This window comes from Camellia sinensis, chromosome 4 (genome assembly GCF_055761805.1).
Source record: "Camellia sinensis isolate YWXY chromosome 4, ASM5576180v1, whole genome shotgun sequence".
Taxonomy (NCBI): Eukaryota; Viridiplantae; Streptophyta; class Magnoliopsida; order Ericales; family Theaceae; genus Camellia; species Camellia sinensis.
Window position 1 is genome coordinate 161,856,399 of NC_138964.1, and position 21,375 is coordinate 161,877,773.

The following is a 21,375-nucleotide window of genomic DNA, read 5'->3' on the forward strand; positions in this document are numbered from 1 at the left end:
TAATTTTCATATTTCTAAAAAAAAATTTAGATGACCAGTAAGGGGGAGTCTACTGATAAGATGAATGTTTGGTTTATGACACGTAGAGTAGATGACCCAGAGGTTATCCAGACCTTGGCAGTTTCCAAACACCTTTGATTGTATTTAAAGTTTATTTTTTGTGTGTCAACCATCTAATTTCGCGTATACTTGTGTGTCTTATTCAATACAGGATGAGTTTAATCGTCAACTCTCTATGCTACCTGAGGATGGTCGGACTTTGGAGGCTAGGAATGCCATTTTCCATGAGTTGATAGGTCATGACAGACATGGATATTGTCGCACATACGGGAGAATCGTGCCTCGGAGAGTGGTGTATAAGGATGGTGCTGGGCCATCACAGTCAACACCCCATCCATCGACTATTGATCAGATCACGCAGCAGGTTAGTGCTGAGCTAAGGGATGAGTTGAGGGAGGAGCTGCGAGCAGAGTTCTCTACACATTTGCAGCAGATGAGAGCTGAGATGATGGCCCTTGTGTCACAGGGGGCGAGTGTGGATCCCAACAGACAGGTTCCATATAAACATCACAATTGTTTGATAGTTCAATTTTCACTCAAGATTATGTATGAAATTCGAATATGATTAACACATTATGCACTGACTAACATAGGTTCCTGATGCATCGAGTGGCCACCGGGCATTTAGGGAATCTGCAGAAGACGAGAATCCATATACACCACCACCAGAAGATCAGGTATAAAATTTATCTTTGCATTCTAAGCTAAAATACATCTTTGTGTTTAAGAAACTTGAATTCGAGGCGTTAACGCCCCAAAATCACCAAACGGCGTCGGTTTATGACAAAACTTGGCACACATGACCGCCTAGGCACGAGAGACTTGTGGGAGAAGACGGGGCTCGAATCGGGTTCTCGGTTTGGGAGTTAGAGTCGGATTTCACTTTAGGCAAACTACTTCTTTAAGAAACTTGAATTCGAAGCGTTAACGCCCCAAAATCACCAAACGGCGTCGGTTTAGCACGAAACTTGGCACACACGACCGCCTAGGCACGAGAGACTTGTGGGAGAAGACGGGGCTCGAATCGGGTTCCCGGTTTGGGAGTTAGAGTCGGATTTCACTTTAGGCAAACAACTTCCTTAAGAAACTTGAATTTGAGGAGTTAACGCCCCAAAATCACCAAACGGCGTCGGTTTAGCACGAAACTTGGCACACACGACCGCCTAGGCACGGGAGACTTGTGGGAGAAGACGGGGCTCGAATCGGGTTCCCGGTTTGGGAGTTAGAGTCGGATTTCACTTTAGGCAAACAACTTCCTTAAGAAACTTGAATTTGAGGCGTTAACGCCCCAAAATCACCAAACGGCGTCGGTTTAGCACGAAACTTGGCACACACGACCGCCTAGGCACGAGAGACTTGTGGGAAAAGACGGGGCTCGAATCGGGTTCTCGGTTTGGGAGTTAGAGTCGGATTTCACTTTAGGCAAACTACTTCTTTAAGAAACTTGAATTCGAGGCGTTAACGCCCCAAAATCACCAAACGGCGTCGGTTTAGCACGGAACTTGGCACACACGACCGCCTAGGCACGAGAGACTTGTGGGAGAAGACGGGGCTCGAATCGGGTTCCCGGTTTGGGAGTTAGAGTCGGATTTCACTTTAGGCAAACAACTTCCTTAAGAAACTTGAATTGGAGGAGTTAACGCCCCAAAATCACCAAACGGCGTCGGTTTAGCACGAAACTTGGCACACACGACCGCCTAGGCACGAGAGACTTGTGGGAGAAGACGGGGCTCGAATCGGGTTCCCGGTTTGGGAGTTAGAGTCGGATTTCACTTTAGGCAAACAACTTCCTTAAGAAACTTGAATTTGAGGAGTTAACGCCCCAAAATCACCAAACGGCGTCGGTTTAGCACGAAACTTGGCACACACGACCGCCTAGGCACGAGAGACTTGTGGGAGAAGACGGGGCTCGAATCGGGTTCTCGGTTTGGGAGTTAGAGTCGGATTTCACTTTAGGCAAACTACTTCTTTAAGAAACTTGAATTCGAGGCGTTAACGCCCCAAAATCACCAAACGGCGTCGGTTTAGCACGAAACTTGGCACACACGACCGCATAGGCACGAGAGACTTGTGGGAGAAGACGGGGCTCGAATCGGGTTCCCGGTTTGGGAGTTAGAGTCGGATTTCACTTTAGGCAAACAACTTCCTTAAGAAACTTGAATTGGAGGAGTTAACGCCCCAAAATCACCAAACGGCGTCGGTTTAGCATGAAACTTGGCACACACGACCGCCTAGGCACGAGAGACTTGTGGGAGAAGACGGGGCTCGAATCGGGTTCCGGTTTGGTAGTAAGAGTCGGATTTCACTTTAGGCAAACAACTTCCTTAAGAAACTTGAATTGGAGGAGTTAACGCCCCAAAATCACCAAACGGCGTCAGTTTAGCACGAAACTTGGCACATATGACCGCCTAGGCACGAGAGACTTGTGGGAGAAGACGGGGCTCGAATCGGGTTCCCGGTTTGGTAGTTAGAGTCGGATTTCACTTTAGGCAAACTACTTCCTTAAGAAACTTGAATTCGAGGCGTTAACGCCCCAAAATCACCAAACGGCGTCGGTTTAGCACGAAACTTGGCACACACGACCGCCTAGGCACGAGAGACTTGTGGGAGAAGACGGGGCTCGAATCGGGTTCCCGGTTTGGGAGTTAGAGTCGGATTTCACTTTAGGCAAACAACTTCCTTAAGAAACTTGAATTGGAGGAGTTAACGCCCCAAAATCACCAAACGGGGTCGGTTTTGCACAAAACTTGGCACACACGACCGCCTAGGCACGAGAGACTTGTGGGAGAAGACGGGGCTCGAATCGGGTTCTCGGTTTGGGAGTTAGAGTCGGATTTCACTTTAGGCAAACTACTTCTTTAAGAAAGTTGAATTCGAGGCGTTAACGCCCCAAAATCACCAAACGGCGTCGGTTTAGCACGAAACTTGGCACACACGACCGCCTAGGCACGAGAGACTTGTGGGAGAAGACGGGGCTCGAATCGGGTTCCCGGTTTGGGAGTTAGAGTCGGATTTCACTTTAGGCAAACAACTTCCTTAAGAAACTTGAATTTGAGGAGTTAACGCCCCAAAATCACCAAACGGCGTCGGTTTAGCACGAAACTTGGCACACACGACCGCCTAGGCACGAGAGACTTGTGGGAGAAGACGGGGCTCGAATCGGGTTCCCGGTTTGGGAGTTAGAGTCGGATTTCATTTTAGGCAAACTACTTCTTTAAGAAACTTGAATTCGAGGCGTTAACGCCCCAAAATCACCAAACGGCGTCGGTTTAGCACGAAACTTGGCACACACGTCCGCCTAGGCACGAGAGACTTGTGGGAGAAGACGGGGCTCGAATCGGGTTCCCGGTTTGGGAGTTAGAGCCGGATTTCGGTCCAGTCAAAATTATTTACTAAACTATCTTTCTAATTATATAGTAGTCAATTTTTTATTATATTTTTCTATAATTAAAATATTAACACATTATATGGTTTTTAATTATTTTTATCTTGTTTTTTTCAGATATTTCCTGAGTAGCAGTTGGCTTTTTCTGGAATGCGGGCGTATCAAGATTATGACTAATTTTTGTTTTTGTAACCCACGAACGAATGAAGACGAAAACTTTTGATTTTGATTTTGATTTTGATTTATGTTATTTAAATTTGGGAGCAACATTATGTATGTATTATGCGACGTTATGTAGTGGCATAATTTTTATTGTTCTGAATTTTTATTTATGTATTGCTATGAATTGAACAATATTATTAATTTTCATTATTTGTCAATTTTAGTTTATGTACGTATTTATATTATTCTGTAATTTTTCAATTTTTTATACTTATTTTTTATCTAATACAGGTTATTTTAATTTTTTTAATAATTTATCGGCAGGGTTTTTTTTTTTTTTTTAATTTTTTGAGACGGGAGAAGAACCCGTCGCAAAAACCATTAATAGGCTTTTGCGACGGTACCAACACAGTCGCAAAAGCTGGCTTATTGAAAGTACAGGACACCTTTAGCGACGGTAAACCGTGCCGTCGCCAATACTTATAGATGCCAGAGCCTTTAACGACGGTAATGTTCCCGTCTCAAAAACTCACTTTTAGCGACGGAAATTACGTGCTGTCGCGAAAAGTGATTTTCCCACCATTATTTGCGACGAGAAAAATGCCGTCGCAAAAAACTTGGCTTACCGTCGCAGAAACTAATGGCGACGGTACTTACCGTCGCGAAAGGTCTTTTGCAACCCCATCTGTCGCGACCCCCCCTTACCGTCGCAAAAAGCCACATTACCGTCGCAAAAGACATTAGCGACGGCTTTCGGGGCATTTGCGACGGCCGTGTACCGTCGCAAAAAACAAATTTTTTTGTAGTGATGGGTCATTGGTATGGGCCTAGAAACTTTTGTACTCTTGGATCAAGAAAACAAGAAAGAAAATTGCAACGGCAAGCATATATAGCAAATGACGAGAAGTATTGTTACTAGATCTAGAATGAGGGATAGGGTTATAGGAGTTCATTGTTTTGTTAGATTTATTTTCTAGTATGACATAATAGCCTATATATATCTACACGTTTCAATTTATTTAGACTTCACAATTAGATAAAGCCAATATTTGATATAAAATTCAGTAATTAGAAAGAAGGAAATCTTGATGGATAAGAATTCTTCTGATAGAGTTTATCTGACATTCTTCTCTCCTTTATATAAGGATGGGTGACTCCCCTTTCATATCATGAGTATTTTTCCATCACTCTAAGTTTTATAGTCATCCTAATTAAGAGAGGTTCAACTATTAGGGGTATTTTCTCAACTTCTCTAATCCAATGGCTGACAAATGTATGTTCGTTTTATTCTTGAGTTGTATTGAATTCAAGATCCTGTAAAGTTTAATTCCGCATTATTATTATGGTTACATGTATTATTAAATCTTACATGTGGTATTAGAGCCTTATTTTTGTGAATCAATACACCTTGAAATAATAATATATTTATGAATATTATTATTATAATTATTCATAAAACGGTACATCTATTTTTATTATCAAAAAGAAGATTAATGACAGTTTCTTGAGAATGTCTTGTTACGTAATTTTTATCATGATATTATCTTTTGCCCATCATAAAGAAAATAGATTTGGCAGTTGACAAAGCCTTCTTTTACAAGTTTTCAATATGTACACATATTTAAGTAAAAAACTGAAAAAGAAGGATGCATTAGAGTATTTAAAAGAGAACTCTTGATAAACGTGTAATATGCATGCTTTGATTTATCATTAATTTTAGCAATAATAATTTTTATAATCATTATAATATGACACTAACTTGAGTGTAATATTTATATTACCTGCCATTATGATAAAATGCATAGACTAAAAGCAATTTTAGAATTTTGTTGAATCATTCGGTCTATTAAATAAATATATTTATTTGACTGTATTATGTTAGATAATTATGTTTTTACCTTGTCTGATTATGTACACTTATTGTCTATTATTGTTGATATTTATATATTTTCATGATTTAAATTTGATATCATGATATAATTTTATGACATTGAATATTGAATATTGAAGTGGTTAATTGTAATTCTTATTGACCATTATATGAGATATTCATGATTGTCATATTGCATAATTTAATCTATATATATATATATATATTCTTGTTTGTCCAGAGTTATTATGATAATTATATTGGTAATTGTAATCACATAAAAGAAATTCTAGAAATCATAAATAGTGATTGAATCACTAATAATTAGATAACTCAAATTAATGAATAGAGAATATTATTGGTTAGTTCCGTATTTATAAGGTTTACTAATTTAGTAGCTACCAAACTGGCCTAGATTTGTAAAACTTATGAATATAGAAATACATAAAAGAATTGTTAAAATGGTAACATTAAAGTCGATAATATTCTTAATTGCAGTTATAATTAGGAGATTAAGACTAGCTCAAAGGAGAGCCAATTTCAAATAATTATGAACTGGGTAGGGTAATGTAACTTATGTAATTTGACAGATTAGAATCAAATACCCAAAGGTAACATGACTAACTGAAAAGTTGCATAAATTACTTTAGACCTACATAAGTAATTCTTGACGAGTGGACAATAGATATACCTAAGTTTTGCCCAAAGGAAAGACTTATGTGATATCAATAGTTCATCATTATAATTCTCAAATTTTTAATATGTATATTGTTTATGCTTATTTCCGCGTTATTAATAAGACATTGTGTTAATAACTCTTAAGATCTGTTAAAAAGATAGCTTGCTATTTAAGGTGGTTGGACTTAGAAGGGAGGTTATATTGACTCCTCCAAGATCTTACTTGGTTATTGACCAAAGGATTCTTTAGTGACGTTACTCTAACCCTTAGAGTAAATATTTAGGGCATTACATGTGCTATGCAATGCCATCTTATTTCAGTGAAAGTTCCCACCTCATTGCACTCTCTTGCATTGGGAATCCTTCTACTTACTGGCGCTGTGTATGGCGGAATTGACAAAGCTGTAAAGTTTAAAACTTTAGGGATGCAAGTTGATGAAACTTTCCTCATGCAGTTTATTCTCACCTCACTTCTATCACAGTTCGGCGCATTCAAAATTCACTATAATACCAATAAAGATAAGTAGAGTTTGAATGAGCTGACTAATATGTATATTTAAGAGTAAGTGAGGTTGAGGGAGGAAGGACGTCAAACTGCATTGGTTGTAACTCATGGAGCTATAAAGAAAAAGAATGGGCCTGGAGAAGAAAATCAGGCTCAGAATGGTTTCACTGTCAAGTGCTACTTTTGTGGCAAGAAGGCCACGTGAAAAAAGACTGCAGCAAGCGAAAGGCCTGGTTCAAAAAGAAATATAAGAAATTTTCTTTTGTTTGTTATGAATCAAATTTTGCTGAAGTACTTTCTAACACTTGGTGGATTGACTTTGGGGCCATGACCTACATTACAAATTCATGTAGGGATACCTCTCAACTAGAAAACCGAAGGTTTGTGAAAGATTTGTCTATATGGGGAACCGTCTCAAAACTGAAGTCGTAGTTGTACTAATCTACCGATTGATCTTAGAGACGGGTCATCAGATGGATCTAGAAGACACTTTTTATGTTTCTTCAATTTCTAGGAATTTAGTTTCGTTATCCAAATTAGAGTGTGTTGGATATTCAGTTTTATTTAGTTGTGGAAAACTCAATTTAATGTTTAATTCAATAATGATTGGTTCTGGTAATTTATGTGATGGTTTATATAAAATTACCTTAAATCATGAGTTTGCACAATCATTAGTAACTCTGCATTCAAATATTGGTTTAAAATGTGGTCTAATTAATGATAAATCCTCAATCTTGTGGCATAGACGGTTGGGGCATATATCTAGAAATAGAATTGAAAAATTAGTGAAGAATGGGATTTTGAAAAACCTAGACTTCACTGATTTTGAGATATGTGTGGATTGCATTAAAGGAAAGCAAACCAAACACACCAAGAAATGTGCCACAAGAAGTAATGAGCTTCTTAAGATAATTCATACAGATATTTGCGGGCCACTCAACATCCCATGTCTTAGTGGTGAAAAATATTTTGTCACATTTATAGATGACTTCTCACGTTATGGATATGTGTATCTAATTCATGAAAAGTCTCAGGCTATTGACATCCTTGAGGTGTACATAACTGAAGCCGAGAGACAATTAGATAGAAAGGTTAAAATAGTGAGATCAGACAGGGGTGGTGAGTATTATGGTAAATATGATGAGTCAGGCCAAAATCCTGGTCCATTTGCCAAATTCTTAGAAAAGAAAGGCATTCGTGCTCAATATACAATGCCTGGTACGCCACAACAAAATGAAATTGCTAAAAGGAGTAATCGTACACTTAAAGATATAGTTAGGAGTATGTTAAGTTACTCAATTGTACCCATTTCACTGTGGGGTGAAGCTTTAAAGACTGCAATGTATATCTTAAATAGGATTCCTAGTAAGGCGGTCCCAACAACTCCTTTTGAGTTATGGACTGGTAGGAAACCTAGTTTGAAACACTTACATATTTGGAGTTGTCCAGCAGAGACAAGAATCTTCAACTCACAAGAGAAAAAGTTGGACTCAAGAACAATATCTAGATATTTCATTAGTTATCCAGACAAGTCTAAAGGGTACAAATTTTATTGTCCTAATCACAGTACAAGGATAATGGAGACTAGTAATACTAGATTCCTAGAGAATGGTGAAATTAGTGGGAGTAAGAAAACAAAGTGGTGAATTTTGTGGAAATTAGAGTGGATGTGCCAACACTTGACCTTTATCGCAAAATTGTTGTTCCTCGGACTATTCCACAAGTTGAGGGAAACGAACAACATAATGAAAATCCTTCACCACCTCATGTTTCACCACTTCATGAAAATACCACCATTGAAAATATTGTAGAACCACTACAATCGGTAGTTCTGAGAAGATCTCAGAGGGAAAGAAAGCTTGCCGTTTCAGATGATTACATGGTGCATCTACAGGAATCTGATTTCGATATTGGGATTAACAAAGATCCAGTCTCAATTTCACAAGCCATGAATAGTGATGATTCTACTAAATGGGTCAATGCAATAAATGAAGAGTTAAAATCTATGGAATAAAATGGTGTTTGGGATCTCATCGAATTGCCTAATAATTGTAAAAAAAAGTCAGGTGTAAATGGGTCTTCAAGACCAAGCGCAACGCAAAAGGCAATATTGAACAATTTAAAGCCAGACTTGTTGCCAAGGGTTTTACTCAAAAGGTTGGCATAGACTATAAAAAGACCTTCTCTCCGGTATCAAAGAATGACTTGCTTAGAATCATCCTAGCATTAGGAGCTCATTATGACTTAGAGTTGCATCAAATGGATGTGAAAACTACTTTTCTAAATGGGAATTTGGATAAAGAAATTTATATAGAACAGCCAGAAGGATTTGCAAAGAAAGGTAAAAAACATTTAGCTTGCAAATTAAAAAAATCCATATATGGCCTTAAACAAGCTTCAAGACAATGATATTTAAGATTTAATAATATCATTACCTCCTTCAAATTTAAGGAAAATGCAGTTGATCAGTACATATATCTGAAGGTTAGTGAGAGTAAGTTCATTATTTCGGTGCTATATGTGGATGACATTTGTTAGCTAGTAATGACCTTGGCTTATTGCATGAAATCAAGGAATATCTCTTCAAGAACTTTAAAATGGTCGATATAGGTGAGGCAAACTATGTTATTGGCATAGAGATCTATAGGGATTGATCTCGAGGATTGCTAGGACTATCTTAGAAAGGATATATTCGTGTTTTGAAGAGATTCAATATGCAATTTTGTTCAGCCGGTGATGCACCCATTATGAAGGGTGATAAATTAAGTGAAAAACAGTGTCCAATGAATGACTTGGAAAAAAAACAAATGAAAGACATTCCATATGCTTTGAGGCTACAAATCATGCTCTCTGGTTGCAAAATTTTATCTCAGGACTTGGTGTTGTTGACTTAATTACCAAGCCACTGAAGATATATTGTGACAATACCGCAACAGTTTTCTTCTCTGAGAATGGAAGTACTCTAGTGGTTCCAAACACATGGAAGTAAAGTACTTAGTTATTAGAGAAAGAGTCCAGAAACAACAAGTGTTAATTGAAAACTTAAGCACCTCTCTTATGATTGCTAATCCATTCACAAAGGGATTGCCACCAAAGACATACAAAGAGCATGTTATTAGGATAGGTCTTTTAATCAACCCATGATGTGTATGGATAGTCTTGAGTGCTTATTTTTATTTGACACTTTTTGTGCAATAATAATTTTGTTTCTGTTTTTCCTGTTTTTAAAAATGTGTGTACATATTAATTTGAATATTGATAAACAGGAAATGTCTTAACAACTTTCAGGCAAATAATTACATATTCCAATAATGGACTAGGTTGGTGAAGATTATCGATGGTGTAGTGCATAGAAGAAAATATGACATAAATGTTATATAACCGCTATGACTCACATTAGTGATTTGAAGTAATCACAGTATTATAGTTTCTAATATATCTGAACTTATTGACTATTTTTAAAATTCATGATCACGTGTCAAAGTTTTTAGTGTGGAATCCAATGAGTCAAAATTTTTATAAATTGTATATTTTTTGGAAAAACTCATAATTGCATCATAATCGGCTTAATGGGCCAAGTGAGAGAATGTTAGATTTATTTTCTAGTATGGCCCAATAGCCTACATATATCTACATGTTTTAATTTATTTGGACTCCACAATTAGATAAAGCCAATATTTGATATAAAGTTCAATAATTAAAATTTTAATATAATTACTCTTCTTAGATAAAAAGGAAACCTTGATGGATATGAATTCTTCTGATAGAGTTTATTTGACCCTCTTCTCTCCTCTATATAAGGATGAGTGACTCCCTTTTCATATCATGAGTATTTTTCCATCACTCTAAGTTTTATAGTCATCCTAATTAAGAGAGACAGAGAGAAGAATGTGAGCCAAGAATTAAAAGTTCAACTATTAGGGATATTTTCTTAACTTCTCTAATTCAATGGCTGACAAAGGTATGTTCGTTTTATTCTTGAGTTGTATTGAATTTAAGATCTTGTAAAGTTTAATTCCGCATTATTATTATGGTTACATGTATTATTAAATCTTACATGTTTCTCATTGCTTAAACTGGAAAAAGAAAAGTAATAGATCACAAACATACAATCTTTATCTAATCAAACCGTCCAGTGTAATTTGTAATTTTTAGAATTTAGAATAAATATTTGCCTTGTAGGGTTGGATTAAGTTAAGATTTTGATCTTGTTTAATTTTTGAGATTGGCTTGGGATGAGCAATTCTAGCCCAATCAAACTAGACCCGCCTATTTAAAAATATTAATTTTAATTCTCACATGTTTTGGTTACATAATAAACTAAAATTAATAAATATAAGAAAGGTACAAATATATGCCTCTTTTTTTATGGCTTAAATATAAAAATTTGTTAATAACCTAAAATCAAAAAATCATTAAACTGGTCCAATTTACTTAATATCCCTTCAAGACAAATAAAAACGGGGGGACTTATGGGCCAATCCTATTGACCACATTTATTAACCTGTAAGTCATGCTCATTTTTTCACCTTTCAATATCTCCAAAATACCCTTCATACACCTCCTTCAAGAACTCAATCATTAAATCACTATCATGACCTACCACCTCTCACTTCTAGCCATTGACGAGTACTTCCAATTGCCGGTGATAACCTCCGACAACCTCTGACGATCACCTTCGACACTCATTACCGTCACTATCTCCTAAGATCTTATGGCAACATGAGAAAAAGAAGAAGAAGAATGAGAGAGAGAGAGATAGAGAGAGAGAGAGAGAGGGTGGAGAGGAAAAGGAAAAGGAAAAGGAAAGGCCTTAGTAGAAAATTATTAACCTTTGTGTCGTAGATCAATATAACCATGCCTTTACCATCTGCTCTTTGTCCCATTTCCAGTGATAAATTTATCCCTGATAGATTAACCCATCCAATATATTTACATCTACAATGACAAATCAGTGATAAATTCATCACTGTATTAATATAAAAAATCAACAATAATATATAGCATATTCAATAAAATCAATGATAAATTTATCGCTGATAGATTAATCATACTGCATATTCATCTCTCTAGTAACAAAAATGATAAATTTATCAATGACTGTTTGTTAAAAAATTACAAAAACAAAATCTCATCATCATCATTACAAATTAACATAAGATTCAAAGACATATTCAGTAATAAATTTAGCAGTGATAAACACATTCACTGATAAATTTCTCACTAATTGTTTGTTAAAAGATTACACACAAAAAAAAATCTCATCATCATCGTCACAAATCAATACAAGATTCAAAGAAATATATCAGTGATACATTTATCACTGATACAGCAGATTTGGTTTAAGAGAATTAAAGAGAGAGAGAGAGGGAGTGAGAAAGAGAAAGGTGATAAATATAACATGAACAAAAATCAGTGATAAATTTATTATTGTATTAATATCAAAATTTCAGCAGCAACAGTCCATAACATATTAAACAAATTAGTGATAAATTTATCACTGAATTAAGTGATAAATTCATCAAATTAGTTCAACATGTTTTATAAATGTAGATCTTCATCAGCACATTGTAGAAAGAGTCTCGATCTCATCGGCGATCGTGTAAAGTACTAGATTGGCGCTGAAAATGGTAGATCGACATTGAAAACAACTAGATTTGAAGCCATTGGTGAAGTTCGACGTTAATGATAGTGGGTCGATGATTGAAGATGAATGACAGTGATGGCAGGTGAATGATGGAGGATGGAGGAAAAGCGACGGTAATGGCAAAGAGGAAGGAAGACGATAATGTTAGGCGAGCGAGTCAAACGGTTGAGTGATGGTGAAGTATAGATCGACGACGGTGAAGATGGTTAGTGAACAATGGTGGTGGTAGTAGCTAGCGAAGGTGGTGGTGGTGGTGACCGATAGAGACGGTGGTGATTAGTAATGGACGACGATGGTGATTATAGGTGAATAGCCATGGCCATAGCTACAATGGTCACATTTTCTAGAGAGAGAGAAAGAGATGAGAAAGAAGAGAGTTTTGGAAAATGATTAAGAGAGAAGTTAATACAAATTCAAAAAATTAAGGCTAAACTACGAATATATCCTAATAGTTAAACTTAATTCCTATCAAGTCCTATTGAAAATAAATCTTAGTACAATCGTCGTTAAAAACAAATTTTTGTGATATTTTTTACATATGTCACTAAAAATTGATAATTAGTGACTTTTTTTTGTCACGATTTTTGTAAATTGTTGCTAAAACTTACAATTAATGACGTTTTTCTGTGACGAATTTTTCAAATTGTCGCTGAAAGTTGAAAATTACTGACTTTTTTTATGACGATTTTTTTAAACTGTCGCTAAAATTTATAATTAATGACATTTTTTGTGACAAAAATTTCAAACTATCATTGAAAATTAACAATTAGTGACATTTTTTAATAGTGTATGATGAAAATACCATAAATTATCATATAACCTATTGGATAATAAATCCACTTAGTAGGATTTGCAAGTCTCCCAAAAATTAATGAGTAATAAATATTATAAATAATTAAATATTTATAAAGTGTTTGGGATGATTTAAATAGGGATTTTTACCAGCTGGTAACAGCGACAAAATCAGGATAAAAAAATATAATAGGATTTCTTAGTGCATGAGATAGAAACTCAGGATCTAATGAGTAATAGATTTAATTATTGGGACTGGCCGGTAAAAATCCCATTAAAGTAATAGCTCAATTTACTTTTTCATTAATTTTTTTTTTCTATTTTCTTTTAGAATTGTAGGTGGGCCGGTAGATGGGCCAGTGGATCAACAAGTTGGGCTTCAACACGTAGGCCCAAATCCATGCATCCCAAGCATTGTTTAGGGTAGCCCAACCCGTCCAAGGTAAAGGGATTAGGCGGGCAAGATAAAAGTCCAACAAGCTAACTAATCTTCGGTCAGGCCCAATAATGAGTAAGACAAAAATTTCTTAAGAAACATGACTCACCCAATAGTTTTGGCCTAGCAAAATGTGAAGTTGATGTTATCACATTTTGATTGAGGCATGGAATAGAATGCTAATTCCACCAAATTTATGTTAATTCAACTAATTGCAAAATATGAATATAACCTCTCATATTTTGCTCCTCCTCTTTTTTTCTTTTTTCTTGATACCTTTCTTTTTTTTTTTTTTTTTTTTTTTTTTTGGTTGTGTAACAAGCTTGTACAATGGCACTCTTCTTGGCTGCCCCAATTCAATTGATTCATGTCGGCAAGAGTCAAGTCAAGCTATATGTTTTTTTTAGAATTCAAGTTTTAAAACATAACTTCCCCACTTTGTCGGAACAAGAACCATATATACGAAATAAGATTTCAAATAAATCTACAAATATAAAAATCAATTATAGAACAAGATATAAAAAGTATATGAACAAATAAAATATTTCAAAAATGAATCTCATTAACAAACTTGTAAAATCTTATTTTATAAAATTTTATTTATTCATATATATCCAGTATCTTGTAACCGATTACTATATTGATAGCATAACTATAAGATTTATGACTAACCAACAACCTTGACCACCTTCCAAAAGCTTGATGTTGTTGAGCACTATACTTTGAGTCCTTGAACTTACCCACACTAGTCACTTGTTATCTATCCAACAATTCAACGAATAATATGACTCCTATCCATTTTAGCTACTGTGGTGGACACCCAATGTTCCTCCTCTTCAACCTCCTTGTTCATGCATGCTCCAAGAGACAAAGCAACAATTGGTCAAAAGGGAGTCAAAGAGAGATTTGAGTGGACAATATTAATTTTGTTACAAATATAAAAAATTAACAACAAAAATAGACTCGAAATATATACAAATGAACACTACAACATATAAGAGTTTTAGAGACCAAATGTTTTGGTCTCTAAAAATAATAATTTTGTCGCAAAAGACATTTAAGGACTAATTTTTATTGTTGTGAGGATAGTTGCTAAAAGGTAGTCTTAAAAAGTCAAAAACAAGACTTTTAGTAACAAAATTTTAAAAATGTCACTAATAAATAGACTTTTAAGGACAAAATAATTTGGTCTCAAAATGATTTATTTTTTGAGACAAAAAATTTGATCCCAAAAGGATAATAATTTATCACTAATGTCTAATTTTCGTTTCTAAAAATATAATAACGATACTTTTTGTAACAAAAATATTTGGTCCCTACAATCTTAATTTTTTGTAGTGGAATAAGATTTTATAAAAAATTTTAGGACGGTTCAACTTTTTTCAAAAAATATCTTATCCGTTCATATAACTTATTTTTGTGTTGGTAAACTAATTTAAAAAATTATATAAAAACAAACGACAATAAGTTTAAATGGTTGATAAGCTCTTATCATATTTGGACGAGTTGAGGGAGAGAGAACCCACATTGCCCCATCCTCTCGGGTATCGTTTGTTTGGAGAGTTAGAGGAGAGATTAGAATTGATAGTGAGTTCCGGATTATGATGGGCCTCCCCAAAGGGATTCGGATGGACCTCCAAGACTTGATATTAGAAAAATAGTCTACTAGATTAGAAATTTTTTATTTTTATTTTATTTTTTACATGTTAGGTATTTTTTTTTTTGAACATTAATGTCTAATTTTTTATATTTTTTGTTAAGTAAAAATTATTTTTTTATTTATTTTATTTTTTTCTAATTTTTTTTTTTTAAATTTTTTTACATGTTAGGCATTGTTTTTTAAACATTAATGTTTAATATTTTTGTATTTTTTTATTTGTTTTATTATTTTATATTTATTTTATATAGAAATAATTTAACAATCTCTACACTAACAATTATCATCAAAGCAAACACAATTTTATTTTATCCCCTCATTATCAATTTCTTTTGAAAACAAACTGTCCCTCGGTCATGTTGTGGTCCATTAAAGCTGTCTTCTCCCTCTTAATCTCAAGGATGCAATGCATCTACCTTGTTTCCATTCCATTAAAAATTGATATGTATTGCTTTCCCCCACTTAATCATTCACTTCTGAATTGGCAACATCTTTTAGATTTTATGTGCCCATATATCTTGTGGGTTCCATGGGCTTTTTTTTGTCGATGTGGGATTCGGCACAATAGTTTTTATTTTGTTTTTGTTTCTTAGTTTTTTGCACTTCAAAATTGACTCATTGTGATCCTTCGGTGTAATGTTCCCTCAATCTGTGTGGTTCCTAATTGTACCAACAAATCAAAGTTTTCACCATATTTTATTTGTTTAGTTATTTTGATAACTGAGTGTCGAGAGTAATTTAATTGTTACTTGATCTACATAAAAGTTGTTATTACCGTGACATAAAATTTTGATATATTCCATTAAAGTCAAAGAAAACTCATATAATTATTTTATGTTTGGTTATGTTTTGGTTTCTACTTTTTGTATTTTCTAAAACAAAATAATAAGAAGTTCAAAAATTCCCATTATTTTATAGGAAAATCCTAAGGGTGTGTATCATATGCACCCTATCACAAATTGACATAATAAAAGATGTCGTAATCAAGTCACAAACTTTTGTTATATAAGCTGTAAAATTTTATATATTTTGTTACACTAATTTGTGGCGAGGTTACGTATTTTGTAATTGAAATTACAAAATTTTGTGGTAAAATTACACCATTTATGATAAGGTGCATGGAGTGTGTACTATAGGATTTTCCTATTTTATATCGTTTTCATTTTTTTTATTTCAAAAATTTGAAAACAATAATGGGTTGTTTTCAAGAAATTTTTCCTAAAAAAAATGTTTTCAGAAATATTCATCAAACAAATTTTTTATGTTAAAAAGAAATATATAAACAGAACAGAAACACAACCAAACAATCCCTTTGTGTTTGCCCTTGTCATATGAAAGATCAGTATTTTGTAAATGCAGAATTCCTTCCAACAGCCAAATGCATTATGAGTCTTTGTGATGGTGTTCGGATCAAGGTTTTCGAAGAAGAATTTGTGAAAGAAAATATAAAAAAAAAAATGGGAAAAGTGAATAAATATAAGCTTTTCTTTTCTTTTCTTTTCTTTTTTCACTTTTTCTTTTCGCTTCACAAATCTTACTCAAATTCTTAATTCAAACATTGAACATTGTGGATAGACAAAACCTGCTCTGCTTACTAACTTAAATATATTGTTATAAGTTGTTACATTATCTGCTAGAAATACCAAACCTTTTTATCGTTTGTGAATTGATTCTTCTAGTTTTTGGGTAAAAGATTAAGGGTTTTTTTTTTTTTTTTTAATTTAAATTCCATTTTCTTTAGTGTATGTGGCACTATCCATATCAGAAGCGTGAAATTCCTTCTTTTTTATTTTTATTTTCCTGTAATTTTTTTGATAATACTGTTAGGGAAAATCAATAATTTTCCACAAGTAAATCAATCAATGAGAATAAAAACTAATGCGGAAAAATTAAATAAAAAACAACACAATAATTTTTTCGTGTTTTCCTCAATGTGAGGTACGTTTACGATATCGAAATCCGATTCCACTTTCAAAAGTTTACAAACGGTTACAAACAAGATACGAATGGTCTGAATTCCAAATAATCACAAATAAATAAGAGGAAAGACCTCACCAAATAGATAAATCAAAGTTTTCGAAACAGAATTGTAGAAGACCGAAAATAATATATCCAAATCAACACAGAACACCGAAGCAAAGCAGCAACCAAGGTATTGAATTTGACCAAGTCAAATACACTACAATAATCAACACCAATTGAAACCCATCAAATTGAATTTATCTTTTTTTTTTTTTTTTTTTGGCTGCTGCCGTTCACATATACATCGGATTAACATAATAATATATCTCTATATTATTAAATCTTAGACTTGTTTTAACAAAATCTTAGTTGTTCAAATTGGATTGGGTCTCCACAAATTAGATATAATAAGGAGATATACCCAACAAACACCAAATTGATTTTTTTCATTTTACAGACTTTTAGACTTAAAGTCTATAAAAAATTTAAAACATTGATATTATGTGAGGGAAAAAAATGCACAAAGAGACACCCCCAAAAAAAAAAATCCCCGTAAAAACATCTAAAAATTTCTCACACTCTGAATTGCACATGCAACAATATCAATTAAAGTCTAATCAAGTTAGATTATGTTTAATTATGCTTTGGACGATATGGGAAGCACTGAGTTTTTGAGCCACATGCTGTTTGGGCCCACTGAGTAAGTTGTTTGGTCACCAACCAGAACCATCCTCAAATCCAAAAATGAATGCCAAATCCACACAAACTCAAACTTAAATAAAAGGGCAAAAAAGAGATTATCAATTTATTAGTCTTGTATTAATAAGAATCAATCTCTCACATATCTGTAAAGGGTCCATACAAGTATAAATTTGATTTGAAAATGAGATAGCTTAAGTGCACAAAAGAATTTCACGTGTTTCATTATGTGAAATTTTTATGTGCTTCTAATACAGTTATTTGAAAATTGTAAAGAACATAGGTAAATGATGCATCTTCAAGTGTTAAATGGCAGTGAGGAATAGCTGCCAAAAGTGAGGTCAAAAGGGCCCAGTTGGGTTGAAGCAAGTCTTTCGCATCCTTTTTTCACAACTTTCTCTGCCTCATATGCTTTTGCCCTCTGCAACATAAAACATTCAAGATGCTTAATCATTAAATCACTTAATTCGTTATCTAAGACTCACTAAGAAAATATTAAAAAATTATTCCTGTCCAATATTCCAATTTTTTAAAGATCCTATAAGATAAGGTTTTATTTTGATATTTGACTTGAAGTTTCGAAAAAAAATTTAATCTGCTATTGTTCAAGATCACTCATTAATTTATCCTTTTTTTTTTTTTTCATCCTATTGATTTTAAAGATGGAATTACTCCCGTGAAATACAAATAATGACACACAAATTATGTGAATCGGTAAGTCCAGATTTTGTCATTAGTGACAATCAAACTTAAATTATTCGTATTTACATGACTCGTTCAACCATTGACCTATCAATGTAGGTTTGTAAATAATTTACCCATACATCAGCAAAAATGCACAAGTACTAGGTTCTATAATTTATGAATGATGTATAAAGTGCAAATGTACTTTCAATTAGTACATATGCATATGTAACGCTTTTATCCAAACATACATATTTGCCTTTTTCCGGCATTCTTAGTAGGTTGAATGCCATATTTACATATGTACACCCCCAAAAATACCATATTTACATATAATTCGTTAAATGTAACCCATTTTCGCAATTCAATCCTGTTTAATTTAAGATCAAGAAAATAATTGAGTGAATAAAGTTTTGTTAAAAACTGTGGTTTGTGCTTTGAAAAAGTCCTAAGCAATCACCTGCATTGCTTCCATGTCATCTGTCTCCGAGTTGAAGTCGTAGATTGTGCTTGCAGCAGTAAGTTTCATGGAAAGAAACTGTTGCAGAAAAAACTTATGTTAGTAAATATCAGATATAATATTCTTCCTAATTCACCAAAAAAACATTTTTTTTTATCGGTTTTAAACTTACCTCAACTTGGTTTTGCAACGATTGCACATAATTAATTATCTCATCCAGCATTACTGCCATGCCCATGGTCTGCACTTTCATTAAAACATAAATTTTCTTTCTTTTTTTTTTTTAAAGAAAAAAATTAAAAACTATTTTTTTTTTTTCTTCAAAAGCATCCTCTTACCTTGTAGCATCCTGGCACAATGTCTTGCAAACATTTCATTCTGTCATTTATTTTTTCTCTTCTAACCTGATATATTATCAAAATGTCGCATTAATTTTTTTTTTTAAATTATTAAAATTCAGCAAATAAAAAGTAAGAAAGCTTGAACTTACCCGCTCTGCTAAACTGTGGCTACCCGTGGCTTGGCCTCTTCTAGCTCTAACATGTACCACTTCCTTCTGTTTCTTCTCTTCTTTTTCATCGCCTCTCGTTCTCTTTCCTCTCCTCGAACTCTATCAAATTACCCCCAAAAAAAAAAAAATTATATTTATTGTATGAAAGCAAAAAAAAAAAACATGGGTACATAAATAAATTGAGAAAAGACTAGAAGAGTGGTTACATTTTTTGGCGTAATCAAGGGAGGACATGAGTTTCCAGAACTGCTTTCCGAAACATCCATTGCTTTTCTCTTCTTGCTTTCATGGAAATCATTCACACCCGAGACAACAACAGGCTCAGCAGCTGGCAACACATTATTGTCAATGTCATGGAAAATGCCTGGAAAATTTTCTGCCAAGTTTCCCGGGAATTCAAGGGGTGAAGAGAAATCCAAGAAAGTGTGGAAATTCAAGTTTTGATTTCCCAGAGCATTGAGCTCTGTGAAATGGTTCACTATTAGTTCCATGTTTGGATCAAAATCTAAGAAAGAGAATGAATTTTTGTTGTGGCTCTGCATATTTTATTTTCTGTGAATTCAAGTGACTGTTTGGATTACACAGGCGTGGAGCTAGTGCTTGTAGGAGTATATATAGAGACAATAGGATTACAATTATAAGTTTACATTCTTTATTTATTTTATTTGTACTTTAATTATTTTTTATTTATTATTAAAGAGTGGAAAAGTGGGGCCACGTGGCAATTCTAGCTTCTGTGGTTGTGTTCCTAAGTGAACCATGTGAAGGAGATATATCCAATTCAATGGGCCCATAAGCCATTTGCCTTCACATTACAAGAAAACTTTTTTTTTTTTTTTTGGGAAACAACAGATCAGTTGATGTTTCAAAAATAAATTACAAATTTAGTGAATTTTTTTTTTATCAATATTAATAATAGAAATTTTAAACTTTTTTTTTTATTATTTTATGTATTTGTAGTATTTTTTTTTTTTAAGTTGCCATTGGATGCTAATTTCTCCTTTTTTAATTTTTTTTTTTATACAGATTATACCAGTTGGTCTTGTGATATTAATTTGGTCCTATATGTTCAATTGTATAAAGTTTTTAAAGATTTTTATATTGTGTGAATTTAGTTTAATTGATAAAATATGAAAAAATATTAAATAAAAATCAAGGATAAAATGGCCCAATTCAAAAAGGAATAAATTATTTTAAATTGGATGTCAACGTTTCAATCACTTCAATATAAGTAAATGGAGTATTTTACAATTTCAAACCAAATTCTAATAATGAGATGTTATCAATTGGAATAAATTGTGTGGCACCCCAAATATTGAATTAATATAACAATAATAATAAGAAGAACAAAAGTAAATAAAATTTTTAATTTATAAATATATATGATAAAATGTATTTTAATTTAAAATTAGGATTGTACAATTATTATATTAACTAGTGTCAATATAGAATTAAGCAAACAATTTTGTAGATAAGCTCAAAAAAATAAAAAATAAAAAAAATCAAATTAAAAAAAAAAATCAAATCAAGTGATAAGGGAGCCGTAAGGATAAGCACGCAATTAAGGAAATGTGGTTACTTAGGGGCAAGTGACTTGAATCAAGGGGGCTGTGGGTCCTGGGAACAACTATAAAAGGTGCTTCGAATAAGAATATAGCAAAGGAGGCGTGGTCACTAAGGGAATTTCGGTAAATGGAGAAGTTAATGTAAAGGATTAATATTAAGATAAGTAATATTATTTTTTGAGTTAACATAATATATTTTATGTATGTTTTAAGTTATTATAATTTATTTTATGCGATATATGTTTTATAAATTATGTTAATATTTTGATTACGTTAATTATTTTATAAATTCTCTAATTGTT

General features: G+C 33.5%; 1 protein-coding gene across 2 annotated transcripts; it reads right to left on the reverse strand.

Annotated features, from left to right (window-relative positions):
* Window positions 1-17,951: 17,951 nt before the first annotated feature.
* On the reverse strand, window positions 17,952-20,147 carry LOC114285961 (transcription factor BEE 1). 2 transcript variants are annotated; one of them, XM_082866743.1, is made up of 6 exons: window positions 19,715-20,147; window positions 19,488-19,607; window positions 19,336-19,401; window positions 19,170-19,238; window positions 18,998-19,075; window positions 17,952-18,274 (listed from the first exon to the last, which is right to left on the reverse strand). In XM_082866743.1, the coding sequence occupies exons 1-6, from the start codon at window positions 20,048-20,050 to the stop codon at window positions 18,152-18,154; spliced, it is 792 nt and encodes a 263-aa protein (XP_082722869.1). In that variant the 5' UTR covers window positions 20,051-20,147; the 3' UTR covers window positions 17,952-18,151. The 2 variants fall into 2 exon arrangements, with proteins under 2 accessions (XP_082722869.1, XP_082722870.1); XM_082866744.1 differs by lacking the exon at window positions 19,170-19,238 and having other exon boundaries at window positions 19,715-20,104.
* Window positions 20,148-21,375: the final 1,228 nt, after the last annotated feature.